Source organism: Protopterus annectens, chromosome 8.part0 (assembly GCF_019279795.1).
Source record: "Protopterus annectens isolate FY-2018-M chromosome 8.part0, PAN1.0, whole genome shotgun sequence".
Classification (NCBI taxonomy): Eukaryota; Metazoa; Chordata; order Ceratodontiformes; family Protopteridae; genus Protopterus; species Protopterus annectens.
In genome coordinates this window covers 1,363,231,371-1,363,250,650 of record NC_056741.1, presented here as the reverse complement: position 1 = coordinate 1,363,250,650, position 19,280 = coordinate 1,363,231,371, and the positions used below count along the sequence as shown (strand labels likewise).

The 19,280-nt window shown below is 36.7% G+C and overlaps 1 protein-coding gene across 1 annotated transcript in view; it reads left to right on the top strand.

The window, feature by feature from the left end:
- HYOU1 (hypoxia up-regulated 1) overlaps positions 1-19,280 on the top strand; it is a 1,290,196-nt gene that overhangs the window by 708,404 nt on the left and 562,512 nt on the right. Inside the window, exon 12 of the mRNA XM_044079444.1 lies at positions 8,741-8,931. Coding sequence (XP_043935379.1) covers positions 8,741-8,931 — 191 coding nt within the window. The remainder of the gene's footprint in view (positions 1-8,740; positions 8,932-19,280) is intronic.

Sequence of the window (19,280 nt, the reverse complement as noted above, 5' to 3'; positions counted from 1 at the left end):
AGTGTACACAAAAATTATAACCGTAATCTAATCTATTGAGTAAACAGCTTAATGGCTTCAGTGCAAGACAAAACAGTAGAGGTAAGAAGAGTCACCCTGGAATATCTCCCTTTGAGTTTTTATCCCTGGGATAATAATTTGCCATTTGTCATGGCGTAACTGCAAAGTGGTATGCCACTGTTTCATGTTCACTATAATGTAATTCATCAATGTAGGATGTATTTTGTACATTTGTAGATCCTCCTTTATCTATGAATGTGCGATGCTGTTAAGTGCTTTTATGTAATCTATCCATGCCATACTTAGATTCTTCCTCTTTTTACAATTCTATGTTATGGCTTTATTTATCAGCAAATGATCTTTTGTTCCTTATGCCTTTCTTTTGTTACCCTTTTAATGTCCTTCCATATCACTGTTGCAGTATTCTTTACTAAAGGTATTCCCTACCTAGGGTAGCCCAACGTCCTGCCGGTATACCAAAGCCTTAGGATTTTAAAGACATCATACGTCAGACATATGCTCCCCTCTCGTGGTGTAGAGCGTAAAGGTGACGTGTAGATGTACATGCCTCAGAACTTCTTTGCCCCCAGTCTGAATTCTATCTTTGATCATCTGTCTGGATGCTTCTTCGTTTCTGCTGGTTACCAAGACAATTTCATATAAATGTAGGGAGTTTTCTTCTTATCTTGTTTTTTTTCTTTTAATTATGGGGTTACATGTCATCCAGAAAGGGAAAATGTCAGTATGGGAGACAGATTCCCCATAAGGGTCATGAGCAGTATTTGTTTTGTTTTGGTGCTTCTCATGACCATACATCATGCCCGATTTGTCAAGTGTTTGCCCCTAAGACCCTTTGTAGTAGTTTCTCCTTTTTGTCTATTACCTAGAGAACAGTCTTAAGTTGTTGACGCAGGGTGCAATGGCGGAATCATCCCATCCCAAGGGTCAGCCGTCTGCCAAGAAGACTAAAAAAGTTAGATCATTTTTATCTGCTGTACCACCTCTTTCGGATGTCTGTCGAGACTGGTGAAAGCCCAGATGATCATCCGGTTGTTCGTATCATTCTTCTGTTGAGACTATTTCAGTCACTGGCATGGATCTGGCTTTTTACACGTCCTCAGAGTCTCTGCAGATTTCTGCTGTAGATGTTGAGGTAACCTCGGCTGATCATATCTGATGGACTGAGGGGTGTTACGCAGATTCTTGTTCAGGAGGAGATTCCCACTACGTTGCTTGTCCGTTAAGATCTTTAGGGTGACATCCCTTTGAAAAAGAAGCACAAAACAAAAGCGCATTTCCCCTGCCCTTAAGGATACCCAACGTGATTAGCAGGATTTTACATAGGGGTTGTTTAATGCACGCATGGCCTTGAAGTCCACCCAGAGAGGTTTATTACAGCCAGGGAGCTTCTAAGGGTTCTGGATTACATGACCTCCACCATTCCTATGCTTCCTCTAGCCAGAGTCCACATGAGGAAGCTACAGTGGTTCTTAGTCTGTCTGGCCTCAACATTATCAACCTTTAGACTGTGTGGTTCTTCTTCCATGACTCACACTAGAGCTTCATTGGTGGGTTTAGCAGTCCTCTCTCAACCCGGGGCTTCCTTTTTAACCCCTAATTGCCTCAGGATCTTTTCTTGGATGCGTCAGATTGGGATGAGGAGCTTCTTTTGGCCCACTGAAGGTTCAGGGTCTTTGGCTTATTTGTTAGAGGGAGGACCGTATCAACATCAAGAAGAGGAGAGCTCTTCTCCTTGCTCTTCAGGCCTTCCATACTTACTTCTAGGGCCTCTCAAAATCTTTACAGATAATATTAGTGATGTAGTACGTCACCAAGCAAGGGGGACCAAGGTCTTACCTTTTGTACAGACTAGCTCTTCAGGTTTGGGATCTGGCTATCCACTGTCAAGTGACTCTTCAAGCTGTTTCTTTTCCTTCAGAACTAAACATTGTGGCAGGGTCTCTTAGCAGTTCCAAGGCAAACTCACACGTGGATGCTTCATCACAGATGATTTTTGGACATTGTCCACCAGTGGGGTACTCCTCAGATATTTTTGTGTCCCCTGTGAACAGACAACTTCCTTTCTTTTTCACCAGAATCCCAAGTTCTCTGGCATGAAATGTGGGGACACCCTGTCGTCTTCTTGGAAGGAGATGTTTCTTTACACATTTCCTCTGTTTTCTCATACTGAGGATGTTGCTCAAGATAGAACAGGACTCCCCCAAACTCCTGCTGATTATTTCCTTTTGGCCCAGATAGCATTGGTTCCCCATTCTTCTACATCTAGCCAAGGGCAATCACCAGAAGTTGCTTCACAGGCTGTGGACCTACTCACACAAGACAAGGGGTTTATCTTCCATCCTCACTTGTCCACTCTTCGACTGACACTGTGGGTGATAGGTAGGGTTTTAATCCCTTTTACTCACCACTTTTCTGAGGATGTACTTGGTCTAGTAGGAGGCCAGCAAACTCACTACCAGGAAATCTTGTGTGTCCAAATGAAAGAGACTTTTGGTCTGGTGCCTAACTCATAACTAGGATCTATTTCTTGTGGAGGTTCCTTTGGTTTTGTCTTACTTGTGAGTTGTTTCATGCTGGGTTGGCTTGCTCTTTAGTTAAAGCTCATCTTTCAGCTATTTTTGCTTGTCTGTGTTTGACTCCTGTGGCATCTAGGTTTGAGGTAAAACAGTTGCTTAAAGACGTCCTTCATGTTAGACCACCCAAGAGGTCTATTCCACCTTCTTGGGACCTTAATTTTGTTCTTGAAAAATTGACTCAGGCTCCTTTTGAACTTGCAGCTTGAGCTTCCTTGCAGCATTGTACTTGGAAGACTGTTTTTTCTTTTGGCACTTCAGCTGGGAGAGAGCCTGAGCTACAGGCCCTTATGGTTGTTACTCCTTTTTTAGTTTTTCATAGGGACAAGGTGTCTCTTCGTACTGATCCTTCTTTAATTTACCAGGTAATAAATGAATTATCTCGTAATCAGTCTAATTTGCCCACTTTTTTTCCCTTCTCTCCAGACTGCTAGTGAGAGGGTTCTTCATACCTTGGATTTAAATAGACAGCTTGGATATTATTTTGATAAGACAAAGGCCATTCGCAAGTCTGAGCAACTTTGTTTCTTTTCATCCTAGATCTCTAGGTTTGGCTCTTTCTATGCAACCCATTTCTTCATGTTTCTCTAAGACCAATTTCTTTTTGTTACTACTTTCATGGGAAATGTCTTTCTGCCTCTGTAAAGGGTTGTGTGTTTCTCTGGTACTTTTTTCAAAGGATTGGATACCAATTCCATCTGTGAAGTTGCTACTTGGACTTCTGTCCATACCTTTACCAAGTATTACAAATTAGATGTTTCCGGTGCAAGACCAGGAAACCTGCATGGATTTCTTCAGGTTTCTGCTAGGATTTCCCCCTCCCACATTTCCTCTTGAGCTTTTGTACTCTCCCTTTAATAAAGAATACTGCGACAGTGATACAGAAGGATGTAGTAAAGTAGTTTAAGATCATACCATAATGGTAGATTTCCTACTCTTTACTGTTGCAGTATACACTCCTTCCATCATCTACCCCCCCCCTTTCTGGATGCACATGTTCCTCCTCCTCTCCTTGGACTGTTGCTCCTCCTGGGGCTATTCAGTTCTGAGCTATGTACATGCATATGTCACCTTTATGCCCTATGCAGTTGAGCGGGGAGTATACATGTGATGTACTAGCTGGATGTTGGGCTACCCTGGGCAGGGAATCCTTTTAGTAAAGAATACTGCAAAAGTGAAAAGAAGTACATCTACTGTATAGTAAGATCTTACGCAACTGTATTTTCTATTGCCATTAATTTTTTTTTAATGGCTATAAACTGTACATCAGTTCCAGTATATAATTTGTACATTAATGGAAGGAAAGTTATTGGTCTATAGTTTTTGGGATGGCTTGCAGGTTCAATCTTAAGGAGAGAAGTATTGTTTTTCCTGTTAAGCAGGTTGGTGTTTGTGATGCGCATATAAGTAATTCTTACTCTGGTCTAAATATTTGTGTAAAGATGTTAACACTTTTAGCCAAAAGTTAGGTATTGCATCTGGGCCTGGGGTTTTCCATTTAGGCACTTTTCTTAATTTTGTTTCAATTTCCCTGGCCTTTACTTCATCCTATTTCATATCCTGTACATTCAAACTCCTTACTATTTCTTTTAAATTGTCTATCCCTTTAGCATCTTTATGTTCCACATGTTATTGAATATATCTCCAAAATGTGCCCACTTCTTTTTTTGGTGGTAATATTCCTTTTGCTTTCTTTCCTAGTTCTCTATTTGTGGGTCATCAATGAATTGCTTATTTTGTACTTTTCCCTTACATTTATCTGCATGTCTTGTAATTTTTCTGTCTGTGCTGATATCTTTACTTCATTATTTGCAGTAGTGAATGATAGATTTTGGTCTGTTTTGTTACTGTGCATTGCTTTACCACCTTTATATTTCTGTGTGTTTTTGTTTATACATTCCCTCATCTTTGTTCTTCTAACAGTGACACTTATTTTCTTAACTCCTTTACAGTTTTCTTTTTCAGTGCTTCCATGGTGGTATTTTATTTTCCCTTCCTTTCCCTTATGGTTGTATGTTTTTGTAGTAAGACTTTATCTGTTATTAATTTAGCTGCATAGTAATGTATTATATTTATTTTTGTTGTATCACATGAATTTCTAATGGTGTTCATCTGTTTTTGCAGACTTTTAACATTTTTGCCTTATTTATTTTATGTAGTCTATTTAGTCCCCCGATCTTAATAAGTCTATCAATATTAAATTAAACAGCTCTTACCTTAGATCATTTTCTTCCAAAATGTGGACACATTCTTTGCCAATGTTTCCTGCAGGTATTCTACAGAAGGTTCCAGAACATCTTCCTGTGACATATTCTCTTCAGATGCATCCTGCCTCATCTACTGATCCTCCATATGGGAGCTCATTGGCCCATCACTCCACAACATTGCCTATGTCAGAATTGCAACTGTTTACTGCTCCTTCCTTTGCTGTGCAAGTTCAACTGAACTTTTGTACTGGTTTCTTGCTGAAGCCTTCAGAGTATCATCATGTGGCAAGTCATCAGATGCCTTCCCTCTAACTGCTTCTCCTTAGTTTGGGGACGGGACTGATTGTTCCATCATTCTGTGACATTATCTGTGTTGTACTTTACACTAAATCTTTCACTTCAGAGATAATCAGTAACTTCAGTTTCCATTTCTTTATCTATTTCTAATCTCTTCTCCTTTCCCCCTTTGTTTTCTTGTTTTTTTATTGCAAATTTTTCCATATTTGGGTACATTTGTCTATTTCTCTTCAAATATATTTGGTGCTGCTTTATTTGTATTGATTAGTTTTGCCTTTGCGTAAATATTGCACCATATCAGGTTTTTTTTTTTTCCATGTCTCTTTTTTATAACTTTCAAAAATCTCTGGGTTTTGTTCTTTATATTTTTGCACGTCCTCTGTTGCTTTTTCCAGGTAGCTCAGTGTTTCTTCATCTTTAAGTGTTTGTATTAATGATTGCAAATTTGCATTTGACGCTTTTGACATTTTTTCTTCCTAAAGTATTTTTCTTCTAATTTCTCTCAAACTTTCTAAATATCCTTTGTTTGGAAATTCTGGCCTTTTGCAGAATAGTAACAATACATAATTTCTTCCTTATCCGCAGTAGGTCCACTCTTTTATCTTTATGGCTCTTTTTTGGCCTGTTAGTTTACATGGACTACTACTTCCCTTCTGTAGTAGGGGAGTCATCATCCCCCTAAGCCTGGCCTAACCCCAGTGTAGGAATGTTTCCATGTCTTGAGGATGCTACACTGACATTTTTGATGTCCTGGCACTAGGATTGGGCACTTTCTTTATCCTGAAACCTGTGCACCCAGCTGTCTTTTATTTTTTTTTAATCGTCTTCCACAATGTATGCTATGTAAGTAAGATACAGTCTATATATCATTATCATCGTAGTGAGATTTTGTGAGAGCAGGGTCCACCACATCAAGGTATTCACCAAGACTTGAAGATGAATTTGGTTCTAGCAGTGCTACTCTTTCCTTGCTGATTTCATCATGTCTCTATACTGTTTTCTGTATATCTGTAATAACTGTGGGGCATTTCTCCCTGGGCTTCCACTGAAAATGGGGTCAGTCCCAGTCATGCTTTCAGGGTAACTTAAATTTAATGATAGCACAGGTGCAAGACGGAAACACTTAGGCTGTCCTTTGGAGTCTCCCATCCCGCATACTAGCAGTGTATATTTTACTGATTCTTCACCATCCCCTCCAAATGACCACAACTCTGCTGAAGTCTGTTACATGATGAGGCAGAGAACATGACAATCTACGGACCTTTCATCTCCTCCTGAGAGGATCCTTTAAAGAAGTCTTGGCTCTCTCAGCCATCCTTACATGGTCTCACATGTGGCTCTTCCAGACATCATACATTGATTACGTAAGTGTGCTCATTCCTAACCATTCTTTTTTTGACACTTGAAAGTTCAGATCAGTTTGGCTGTCACTTCTTGCTAACCTGGGTAAAACAGCTTGTGCATTTGCATGCCATTGGAATTCTTTGGCTGTATTACCAAATTTTAAAAGTATGTTCAAAAGAAGCCTCTGTTTGGACTTGTTAAAGGGCTTGTCTTGATGCCTGGCAGGTTGACTGCAGTTTCACCTGAAATTTTGTGTATAATTGCTGGGAACTTTGCGTTATAGAAGTAGGTTAACAAAGTTCGTGGACTCTCAAATCTTGTAAAGGCATGATTTCTTCCTAAGTAGTTGATGGTTGATCTTGTTCTGTGGTCCTCAGTTTCACTCTGAGACTTGAGGCCTGGGAAAAGCCTACCCCACCCAGAGGTGCGTCCCTAGGGTGTTCACACTGCTTTTTTGGAGACTGAATTTTCAGCATCTTAGAGAGGATCATGGCTTTCCTGTCTTCCAATGGGGCCAGCAAGGATTTCAGTAGGTAGGGAGGTGCGTGTATGTGTTTGTACATGCATGTGTATGTGTGTACACATGTGTGTAGGTGTTATGTAGGACAGGGGAGGTCTTGCCATTGTGGAGGAAAGATAATGGCTTACTGATGAATGATTTTAGTGAAACCTTACCCACTCCATGGAGACCATTCCCTTTTGGAGTCTTGAGCTTTGACTGTCACTAGGGCTTTTGGCCATGGGATATAGGATGTGAGCTGATGGTAGTCTCTTGCTAGTGTGTTTACATCCTGTTGCTGACATGTTTCTTTGGGACCTATAAGAAGGTGCATCCCCTCTTCCCACTTGTTTGAAGGTGGTGTGTGTCCCTGGATAATCTTCCTTTCCACAGGTTCTTAAAGGGAGTGAGAACCAGAGGGATTGACTGGATACAGTCAGTTAGGTGTGTTGCTGTGGCCCTCAGAAAGGGGTATCCTGTTGGAGTAGCCTTTTCTATGTTGGATGGACTTGGTTCTCGGTTTCCTGATGCCTGTGGAGTGATGGGGTTAAAATCCCCTTTTGTTTGTTTATAGAGTGAGGGATAATTGGTGTCTGTGCCACTGGGCATTGTACCTACTGTCTTGGGCAACAGTTTGGTCCTCAGTTACGAGTACTTGCCAACAGTGCTTGCTTGATGTGCCCTTGTCACTCCATCCCAAACTATGTTCTGCTTCGAAGAGTGGAGACTGGCCTCCTTAGAAGTTTCCAGTATTCACTCCTCTCTCTCTCTTTCTGTGTCTGGTCCTGTTGTGGTTCTTGACATCCTTCATCCTGGATGGTTTGCTGCTTGGGACTTAACTCAACCATAGGGACCCATCAAGAAGAGTCCTTGATGTTAGATGTAACAGGCACATTCTTCATTTTCACTAGAAAGAGAACCACCTTTGCGGTGCCAGTCTTTGTACTGGGCCTAACATTTTGTAGCAGTGTTGGTGCCAAATCCTCATTGTTAACATGCGGGAGGGTTCTCAATGATGGCAAGAGGATGATTGGGTAATGGCAAATGCTAATTGTTGTAATGTAATAAGGGTGTAATATTTGGAATGCTCATCTGTTTCTTAGTGCAAGAGCATCCATAAGAATGATGTATGCTGATTGGTAGAGAAGATAAACCTGGCCATAAGGCCATTAAGTAGTAAAGCAGTTGGTACATTAACAAAATATACATGTTGTTATCCATATTCCAGCTGGCAGATTATTACAGAATGTATTCACTTAGTGCACCTGGTGTATGCATGGCTACACTTTTGCAAGGTTTGTTTTTAAAACAAACTTTGGCTCCTCTTTCGCCACTTTTAGGAAGTCTTGAAAACATTCTTATTCTAGATGATATGTTGTGACATGAAACTTCTAAAGATTTTAAATTTAATGTTTGGTTACTTCTTGTATTTCTGTAGTGTTTTATCCCCCTTTTGTGTGCCCTGTTTTGATCTGAAACAAGAATTGCATTGTTTTGACTTGGTGTGGTGTTTGAGTGATTCTGGTTGTACTTGAGAATAGTTATTTTCCAACCCAAGACATGCTTGGGGGAACAGGCATAATTTGCTGTCAAGGAAGAAGTGAATTTCTACAACATTTTCCTGCAGCTGGTTAATGCACTGATTTTGAGAGAGGCAGTTTATGGCTGTGAAGGTAGGTTGTCTTGTCCTGCTTGATATGATGAAGTAAAGCTACAGTGAGCCATATAGTAGATGAAATGTGGGCTGATATTAATGGATTGTTTTTGTTGTTTTGTGTTTACATTTTCAAACTTTGCAGGTGGAGTTCAGCCGTGAAGTAGAAGAGGAGGAAGGTGCAGGGAAGAGTATTAAGCACAACAAACGCATCCTTTTCCACCGGATGGCTCCGTACCCACAGCGTAAAGTGATCACATTCAACCGCTACACAGATGATTTTGAGTTCTATGTCAACTATGGGGACTTGAATTTTCTGAGCCAAGATGATCTAAGGTATTTAATGTAAAGGAATAGCAGTAAAATGCAGATTAACTGGCTGGTATGGTGCTCCTTTGATTTACAGGACCTGAAGTTGGCAGAAAAATGAAGTAAAAGTATAGCTATAATCTATATAGCCATTTCCACAGGGGATCATTTGAAGCTAAGCTACTCGTCTAGACCATATATGTAACATACCTGAGTCATGCTTGAGAGTGCCAACCAGGTTTTTCTTTTTGTCACATTTTAAATTTGTTACGTGCAGAGCAGACATACTTGGACATATAGCGCCTCGGCATAATAGCCTTCAATGAGTACAAGTTACAAACACACACCCACTCCAATATATATCACAATTAATCAAGCAATTACATGAATTAATCAATAAAGAAATAAAATAACATTTAAAGAAAAAATATATCCAATATGGAGGAAAAATAACAATGCTATTCATACAAAACTTATAATAAGCATTTCAGATTTACTTCTAAATTTAAACCATTAGGAGACATAGTATTATATTTCAAAATATAAATAGTTTCTTTAAATAACAAAATATTTTTAATTAATTTATCATCACCTTTTTTAATAAAAATATTTTCTAAAACACAACATTCAAACATTTCTACATTACTATTATGACATTCCATAAAATGTACAGCAATGGGACTAGTTAATACTCTTTTTTTAATATCTCTAACATGTTCTTGCATTCTAGTTTTGAATTTTCTTTTTGTCTCACCAATGTAGTATAATTTACATGGACATCTAACACAATAAATAACCCCTACAGAATTACATGAAAAATTATTATTGGGAGTAAATGGAATTCCATTAATATTGTCAAAATATGGCTTAATAAATTTACATATATTACACTGGCCGCAAGCATTAGTACCTACTATAACCAAATTTTTATATATATTATCTACTGGAGAAATATAATAAGTATTAATTAATTTATCAGATAAATTTTGACCTCTTTTGAAAGATATTTTAGGAACAATAGGGAAAATTTTATAAAGATTTTTATCTGAAATTAAAATTTCCAAAAATATTTAATAATATTCCAAATTTTGTCACTATACAAATTATAGATAGTGACAAAATAGATATCTAATACTTCATGTATAGAACTCCTTAAACATTTATTATTCCTGCTAACAGAACTAGCCTCATTCATAAAAGGCAGAAAATTACTTACTTCTATGTTATTACTAATAATCAATTTATTACCTTTAGTAGGATTAGTTTTATCCATTAATTTGTTAATGCAGAAATCTAATATATCCATGCTATATCCTCTTTTCAAGAACATAATAATACTATCATAGATATTCTGTTCTAAATCAAATTCATTATTGCATAGTCTGGATAGTCTTATAATTTCTCCATAAGGAATAGCAGATAAAGTGTGGGGGGGGTGGCAACTGGTTCCATAAAGAAACTGATGACCATCCATAAACTTACGATATACTGTAGTGTGAACCTGATCACCCGATACACCAGTTAACATAATATCTAAATAATGGACTTTACTGCCAAATTGTAGACCATCAAAACGTAAATTATATTTATTATTATTAAGGTCTGAAAAAAACTCATAAACATATTCAATACCACCGCTACAAAGAAAAATTAAATCATCTATGTAGCGGTAGTAACACAGAACATGATTTTTATAGAATTTGTTAGTATATACATATTCCAACTCAAATTTACCCATAAAAAGGTTAGCATACATAGGGGCAAAAGATGCCCCATAGCAGTACCTTTTAGTTGATGGTAAATAGATTGATTGAAACTAAAAAAGTTATTAGAAAGGCAGAAAGAAGTTAAGTCCATTGTATAGTGGGTGGTAGGATTATCCCCCAAAAAATAAAATAATGCCTGCAAACCATCAGAATGATTAATGTTAGTGTAGAGACTGACAACATCTACACTAACCCAAAACATATTATCTGTCCAAGTAATATGACTTAGTTTATCAATAAAGTCAAAAGAATCTCTAATGTAGGATTCTAATTTAAATACATAAGATGACAGATAATTATGGACAACTATACCTATATTTTGACAAAAATAATTACTAGCAGAGACAATAGGACGTCCAGGTGGATTATTCATATTTTTATGAAGCTTGGGAAGACAATAAAAAGTGGCTATTCCTTATGGAGATATTATAAGACTATCCAGACTATGCAATAATGAATTTGATTTAGAACAGAATATCTATGATAGTATTATTATGTTCTTGAACAGAGGATATAGCATGGATATATTAGATTTCTGCATTAACAAATTAATGGATAAAACTAATCCTACTAAAGGTAATAAATTGATTATTAGTAATAACATAGAAGTAAGTAATTTTCTGCCTTTTATGAATGAGGCTAGTTCTGTTAGCAGGAATAATAAATGTTTAAGGAGTTCTATACATGAAGTATTAGATATCTATTTTGTCACTATCTATAATTTGTATAGTGACAAAATTTGGAATATTATTAAATATTTTTGGAAATTTTTAATTTCAGATAAAAATCTTTATAAAATTTTCCCTATTGTTCCTAAAATATCTTTCAAAAGAGGTCAAAATTTATCTGATAAATTAATTAATACTTATATTTCTCCAGTAGATAATATATATAAAAAATTTGGTTATAGTAGGTACTAATGCTTGCGGCCAGTGTAATATATGTACATTTATTAAGCCATATTTTGACAATATTAATGGAATTCCATTTACTCCCAATAATAATTTTTCATGTAATTCTGTAGGGGTTATTTATTGTGTTAGATGTCCATGTAAATTATACTACATTGGTGAGACAAAAAGAAAATTCAAAACTAGAATGCAAGAACATGTTAGAGATATTAAAAAAAGAGTATTAACTAGTCCCATTGCTGTACATTTTATGGAATGTCATAATAGTAATGTAGAAATGTTTGAATGTTGTGTTTTAGAAAATATTTTTATTAAAAAAGGTGATGATAAATTAATTAAAAATATTTTGTTATTTAAAGAAACTATTTATATTTTGAAATATAATACTATGTCTCCTAATGGTTTAAATTTAGAAGTAAATCTGAAATGCTTATTATAAGTTTTGTATGAATAGCATTGTTATTTTTCTTCCATATTGGATATTTTTTCTTTAAATGTTATTTTATTTCTTTATTGATTAATTCATGTAATTGCTTGATTAATTGTGATATATATTGGAGTGGGTGTGTGTTTGTAACTTGTACTCATTGAAGGCTATTATGCCGAGGCGCTAAGTTGTAATAAATTTCATTCATGAACTGGCGTTGTTTTTCAGGCTGTTGCCTTTCTCTTTCTTCGTTGTTTTTGATATTTGGACATGGATACCAGTTCTTTATTAAACACTCCTAGAATTTTTCTCCGTCAGTTAATGGATTTACTGCTAATTCGGATGGTGTCAATGGAAGAAATGTTAACGTTGTCGATGGTAACAATGAGAGAACTGTTAACGTTATTAATGCTGCATCCCCCTCAGCTGTTCGTGGTGATTGTAGAGGGGTGAATCATTTGTTTCCTGTTATTACAGCGGCTCCTGACCAGATTGTCAGACCAAAGGTTATGAAGGATGTTACAGGTGGGCTTCCTGCAATTTTGCCGACTATTGAAGATATGGTGAGAGCGAATGCTCCTATGGATGTGCCGGGCTCTTCCGTAAACATGGATATTCAACTAGACAGCAGGTTACGTGGTGCCGGCTCCGCTACTAACTATTATCGAGCAGACCCTGCAGTGAATGCAGCACCTCATGGTAACGTTTCCTCTGAATATATTACTAAACTTTTCCAAGATAGGCAGCAGAAATTTATGAATCCCTTCGGTTCTTTAGGTGGCCGCACTGTTAATCCTACGTTTCCGCAGGACATTCAAGATAATATAAAAGAATTTGAAAAGCTGCTTTTTAGGGAAACACGGTGTCATTTTAACTTGTTAGGGCTTCAAAGATATGTGGATCTTGACATTTCTCCACGAGGCTTACGGGCTTTTAAAAGCCCAGCGACACCGTTTGATAATGCAGACAGTGATGATTTGATATTCAAAGACCGCTGGCTTTCGGCGGCCCATAATTGTGCTATGGAGTGGGTTAAGATTCTTGTAGAAAGGGAACAGCTTCTTTTGTTGAAATTACAAGAACAATTACATGTTATGCATTCCAAATTATTGGCTGACATTGGTATGTCTAAGGTTAATGATGTTTTTGCTAATTTGAATGATAATTTACACAAGTATGAGACTGAACAGATACAGTATAAATCAGTGAAAATCAAGAGAGACATTAAAGACTATGATAATGGGCGAGCATTCCTTTGGAAACAAAAACAAGTTTTTCACCCCTCAAAAAAACAAGTAAATGTTAAAAATAATAACAAAAAACAGCTTTCTGTATCTTTTGCTTCCTCTGATGGTTATGGTCTAACCACAGATTCAGATACTGATTTTCCACCTCTTCCAGCTGCTAATGATTCGTTAGGGCATCAACAGCGTTTTCGGAGTGATGGCAACAATTCCAGACGAGGATACAAAAGAAAGACTTTGCTACGGGTTCTTCTCCGGTGAAGGGCAATCTAGACAAACATTTAAGAGGGGTAGATGGACTTGATTTTTCTAGCCCTGTCTTACTGAGTGATAATAATGTTGTTAATATTTCTGGCTGTAATATTTCTAACGAAGAACAAACTGTATTGCAATATGGTCTTAAATTTGTTCCCACTGTCTTTCCTAGACACCATATATTGAAACAAGAGTTTTTTAAATTTGTTAGAAAACTTCATTTGAGATATTTTTTTTCAAATGATAAAAAAATCTCTGCTTATGATGAGCCTGTTTCTAATATGTTATATGGTGATACTGATGGTGATTCTAGTATAGACAGCTATTATTCTTGTTTTTCTGATGAATCTTTGCCTTCCTTATATTCTTCAGCTTATTCTACGCTTAACACTGAAGGTATTAATTTTCATAGCAAGTTTATCCCTCCATATAATAATTGCAACATTATCCATTTCTCTGAAATGATCCATTTTTCATTACAAGAAATGTTAAATGTATGTAGGAATGATCAAAAATTATGCAATATGACTAAAAATGAATGGATGGCTATGAAAAATCTTTCAAGTAGACATGATATTGTCATTAAAAAATCTGACAAGGGCAATAAAATTGTTATATTGAATAATAAGCAATATTTAGACATGTGTATGGAACATTTAAATGATTCATCAACCTATGAAATTAGTGATTATGATAAGTATATGACAGCCTTAAAAGAATGTACTACTTTATTGGATAAGGGGGTAAGATTGGGATATATTTCCAAGGATGACTTTGACAAAAAATTCTGTTTGGAAAATTGTAATCTAGCCACTTTTTATTGTCTTCCCAAGCTTCATAAAAATATGAATAATCCACCTGGACGTCCTATTGTCTCTGCTAGTAATTATTTTTGTCAAAATATAGGTATAGTTGTCCATAATTATCTGTCATCTTATGTATTTAAATTAGAATCCTACATTAGAGATTCTTTTGACTTTATTGATAAACTAAGTCATATTACTTGGACAGATAATATGTTTTGGGTTAGTGTAGATGTTGTCAGTCTCTACACTAACATTAATCATTCTGATGGTTTGCAGGCATTATTTTATTTTTTGGGGGATAATCCTACCACCCACTATATAATGGACTTAACTTCTTTCTGCCTTTCTAATAACTTTTTTAGTTTCAATCAATCTATTTACCATCAACTAAAAGGTACTGCTATGGGGGCATCTTTTGCCCCTATGTATGCTAACCTTTTTATGGGTAAATTTGAGTTGGAATATGTATATACTAACAAATTCTATAAAAATCATGTTCTGTGTTACTACCGCTACATAGATGATTTAATTTTTCTTTGTAGCGGTGGTATTGAATATGTTTATGAGTTTTTTTCAGACCTTAATAATAATAAATATAATTTACGTTTTGATGGTCTACAATTTGGCAGTAAAGTCCATTATTTAGATATTATGTTAACTGGTGTATCGGGTGATCAGGTTCACACTACACTATATCGTAAGTTTATGGATGGTCATCAGTTTCTTTATGGAACCAGTTGCCACCCCCCCCCCCCACACTTTATCTGCTATTCCTTATGGAGAAATTATAAGACTATCCAGACTATGCAATAATGAATTTGATTTAGAACAGAATATCTATGATAGTATTATTATGTTCTTGAAAAGAGGATATAGCATGGATATATTAGATTTCTGCATTAACAAATTAATGGATAAAACTAATCCTACTAAAGGTAATAAATTGATTATTAGTAATAACATAGAAGTAAGTAATTTTCTGCCTTTTATGAATGAGGCTAGTTCTGTTAGCAGGAATAATAAATGTTTAAGGAGTTCTATACATGAAGTATTAGATATCTATTTTGTCACTATCTATAATTTGTATAGTGACAAAATTTGGAATATTATTAAATATTTTTGGAAATTTTTAATTTCAGATAAAAATCTTTATAAAATTTTCCCTATTGTTCCTAAAATATCTTTCAAAAGAGGTCAAAATTTATCTGATAAATTAATTAATACTTATTATATTTCTCCAGTAGATAATATATATAAAAATTTGGTTATAGTAGGTACTAATGCTTGCGGCCAGTGTAATATATGTAAATTTATTAAGCCATATTTTGACAATATTAATGGAATTCCATTTACTCCCAATAATAATTTTTCATGTAATTCTGTAGGGGTTATTTATTGTGTTAGATGTCCATGTAAATTATACTACATTGGTGAGACAAAAAGAAAATTCAAAACTAGAATGCAAGAACATGTTAGAGATATTAAAAAAAGAGTATTAACTAGTCCCATTGCTGTACATTTTATAGAATGTCATAATAGTAATGTAGAAATGTTTGAATGTTGTGTTTTAGAAAATATTTTTATTAAAAAAGGTGATGATAAATTAATTAAAAATATTTTGTTATTTAAAGAAACTATTTATATTTTGAAATATAATACTATGTCTCCTAATGGTTTAAATTTAGAAGTAAATCTGAAATGCTTATTATAAGTTTTGTATGAATAGCATTGTTATTTTTCTTCCATATTGGATATTTTTTCTTTAAATGTTATTTTATTTCTTTATTGATTAATTCATGTAATTGCTTGATTAATTGTGATATATATTGGAGTGGGGGTGTGTTTGTAACTTGTACTCATTGAAGGCTATTATGCCGAGGCGCTAAGTTGTAATAAATTTCATTCATGAACTGGCGTTGTTTTTCAGGCTGTTGCCTTTCTCTTTCTTCGTTGTTTTTGATACTTGGACATATACTTGGAGTATGAGAAAGATAATGGCTAAATAGAAAAAAGTATCAAGACCAAAATTTCAACACACAGTTTTGTTGTTTCATTGCAGTTTGACAGAGAATGGTGTGTGTGTGTGTGTGTGTGTGTGTGTGTGTGTGTGTGTGTGTGTGTGTGTGCGCCAGATGTTTCATATACTAATAATCAAGTTATTGAGATAACTCAGTCCACAACACCTGAACTTCAAAGCAGACTTATTTCAAAGTGGATAAGTCACTGCATTCGTTTCTGCTACTTACACCATGGTAAACCTGTGCCCAAGGGCATTAGGTCTCATTCCACCAGAGCTGCAGCTACTTCAGCAGCCTTTCTCAGAGAAGTACCAACCAAAGATATTCTAGAGGCTGCTACTTGGAGTTCTGTTCACACCTTTACAAAGCATTATCATTTGCCTCTCTACTCTAAGTCCAGGGCAAGCTTTGCCACTGCAGTTCTGCAGGGCCTTATAGCCGCACCTAATGTTGTTTAGTTCCAGCCTCCCAACCATAGCTTTAGGATTCTACCCAAATGTAATGACTGCAACAGTGAAACACGAAGAACATAGTACAGTTGTGTACACTTACCATAAATGTAGATGTTTGGGTATTTTCACTGTTGCAGTCCAGGTTACCCGCCCGCCATCCCCCTTTCATTCTGGAGTTTATCTTTCCTTCTCTATCTTCTACAACCTATGTGGTGTATTTGCTTGTAGATGAAGGTAAAGTTTATACTAATGCGCTGCTTGTTTTATACCCCTGACGTCCTGGAAGAGGAGACAGCAACCGACACAGGACCCAAGACTTTGGAATTCAGGCCGACTGAGGTCAACCTGCCAGCAGATTACCCAAATGTAATGACTGCAACAGTGAATACACTCGAACATCTACATTTATGGTAAGTGTACACAGCTGTCCTTTCTAAATGGATAAAGCCATTGCATTCATTTCTGCTATAAGCAGCATGGAAAGCCTGTCCCCCAGGGGATCAGATCTCACTCCACCAGGGCTGCATTTACTTCTGCAGCCTTTCTCGGAGGTGTTCCTACCAGGGACATCCTAGAAGCTGCTACCTGGTGCTCTGTACATACATTCACCAAGCATTATCATTTACCAATTTTCTCTAAATCCAGAGATGGCTTTACCACTGCTGTCTTGCAGGGCCTTACAGCTGGCCCTAATGCTGTATAAATCCATCCTCCCAACCATAGCTTTGGGAATCTACCCAAATGTAATGACTGCAACAGTAAAACACGAAGAACATAGTACAGTTGTGTACACTTACCATAAATGTAGATGTTCGAGTGTATTCACTGTTGCAGTCCAGGTTACCCTCCCTCCAGCCCCCTAACATTTTTTGGCTATACCTCTACTTTCCCTTACTATGCTTAAAAGCCTTTTTGGTGTATTTGCTTTTATTGGAGGTATTCCTTTGTGTTTTTATGTTTATTCGTTCCCCATTAGGGGGGCACCTGACATCTGGGGCAAGAAAAACTGATGGAATGGCGTCTGCTGCATGTTTTATACCCCTGACGTCCTGGAAGAAGGGACAGCAACTGACGCAGGACCCAAGACTTTGTTAATCAGGCTGACTGAGGGCAACCTGCCAGCAGATTACCCAAATGTAATGACTGCAACAGTGAATACATTCTAACATCTACCTTTATGGTAAGTGTACACAACTGTACTTTACTTTTGTGCTATTTCTTACATCAGATTCTTTTCATGATCTTTTCCCTGTAATAGTTTAACAGTATCAGTTTTCAGATTTTCAGCACTTATAATTCACTCCTCATTCCCCATTATCATGGCTGTGATTTTTCTCCTGTTAAGTCCAGAGGAGCTTCATGTATCGTTCAGATCTGAAGTTGTTTTTTCTGTCCGCCCACCAGCTGTGTCTGTTGGATCTGAATGGATCCAAATTTGACAGTTCATAGAACATTTTTTCAGCACCTTCCTTTCCATAGCACAGCACGGCCTTGCCAGCTCTTCAAATGTCATTTGCCGCTTTACAGCAAGATGTGGTCTCCTGCTCTTCGTAGTTGTTTGGACTTTCAGTTAATTTTGCAATTAGTCAAATTTTTGTTTTGTTAGCTTTCAGTTTTTCTGTCCTTCTTGCCTGTGTAAGTTAAACTGTTAGATTCTGTAATCTTTTTATCTTGGGCTAGTTCCTGCAATTTTTCTCTCCCTTTCCAAAAAAGAAAAAAAGTCCACCTTGTGACTGATATCTTTGGTTGGTTGGTTATGAGTATTGTAAGTTTAGTGCTTACAGTTAGTACTGAGTTAGCTTTCTGGTTATCTTTTTGCTGTTTGGTGTTAACATGAACTGTTTTTCTTCACTTCCTGGAAGGTATGTGTGTGCGTGTTGTGTGTTGTGTTGTGTTGTGTATTGTGTTGTGTGTTGTGTTGTGTTGTGTGTTGTGTGTGTGTGTGTGTGTGTGTGTGTGTGTGTGTGTGTGTGTGTGTGTGTGTGTGTGTGTGTGTCTGTTGACAAGATGTCCTACAAGGCCTCCAGCTTCAGAAGGTGTTCTGTTTGTGGGCATAAAATTCTGCTCCAACACCCACATGTGAATTGCGTTTATTGTTTAGGGGTGGCTCATCTTCAGGAGGAGTAAAACATGTGTGCCTTTGGACCTTGATTGGTCTCTTTCTGTGTCTCTCAACAGTGGTGTATTAGAATTCTAAAGGGTCTTTTCTCTGCTACCTTACAGCAAACTACCACTGGTGTATCTGTTTCTCCTTAATCAAAGTACCCTTGGGAGAAGTCTTCTGCCAAGCCAGGGATGGAAAGAACCCAAGACCACTAGAGGGAACCTGAAGATGGGAAGGGTCCTGTAAGAAATCTCCATACCATGTTTCAGTTTCTGATCTGGTGCCAAAAATTCTGTTTGGATCCAGCTGTCATGGTCTCTTTCGATCCAGTGTCAGGTTGACCCAAGATAAATCTCCGATTGTCTGGTGGTGGATTTGAGCCTGCTTCCTTCA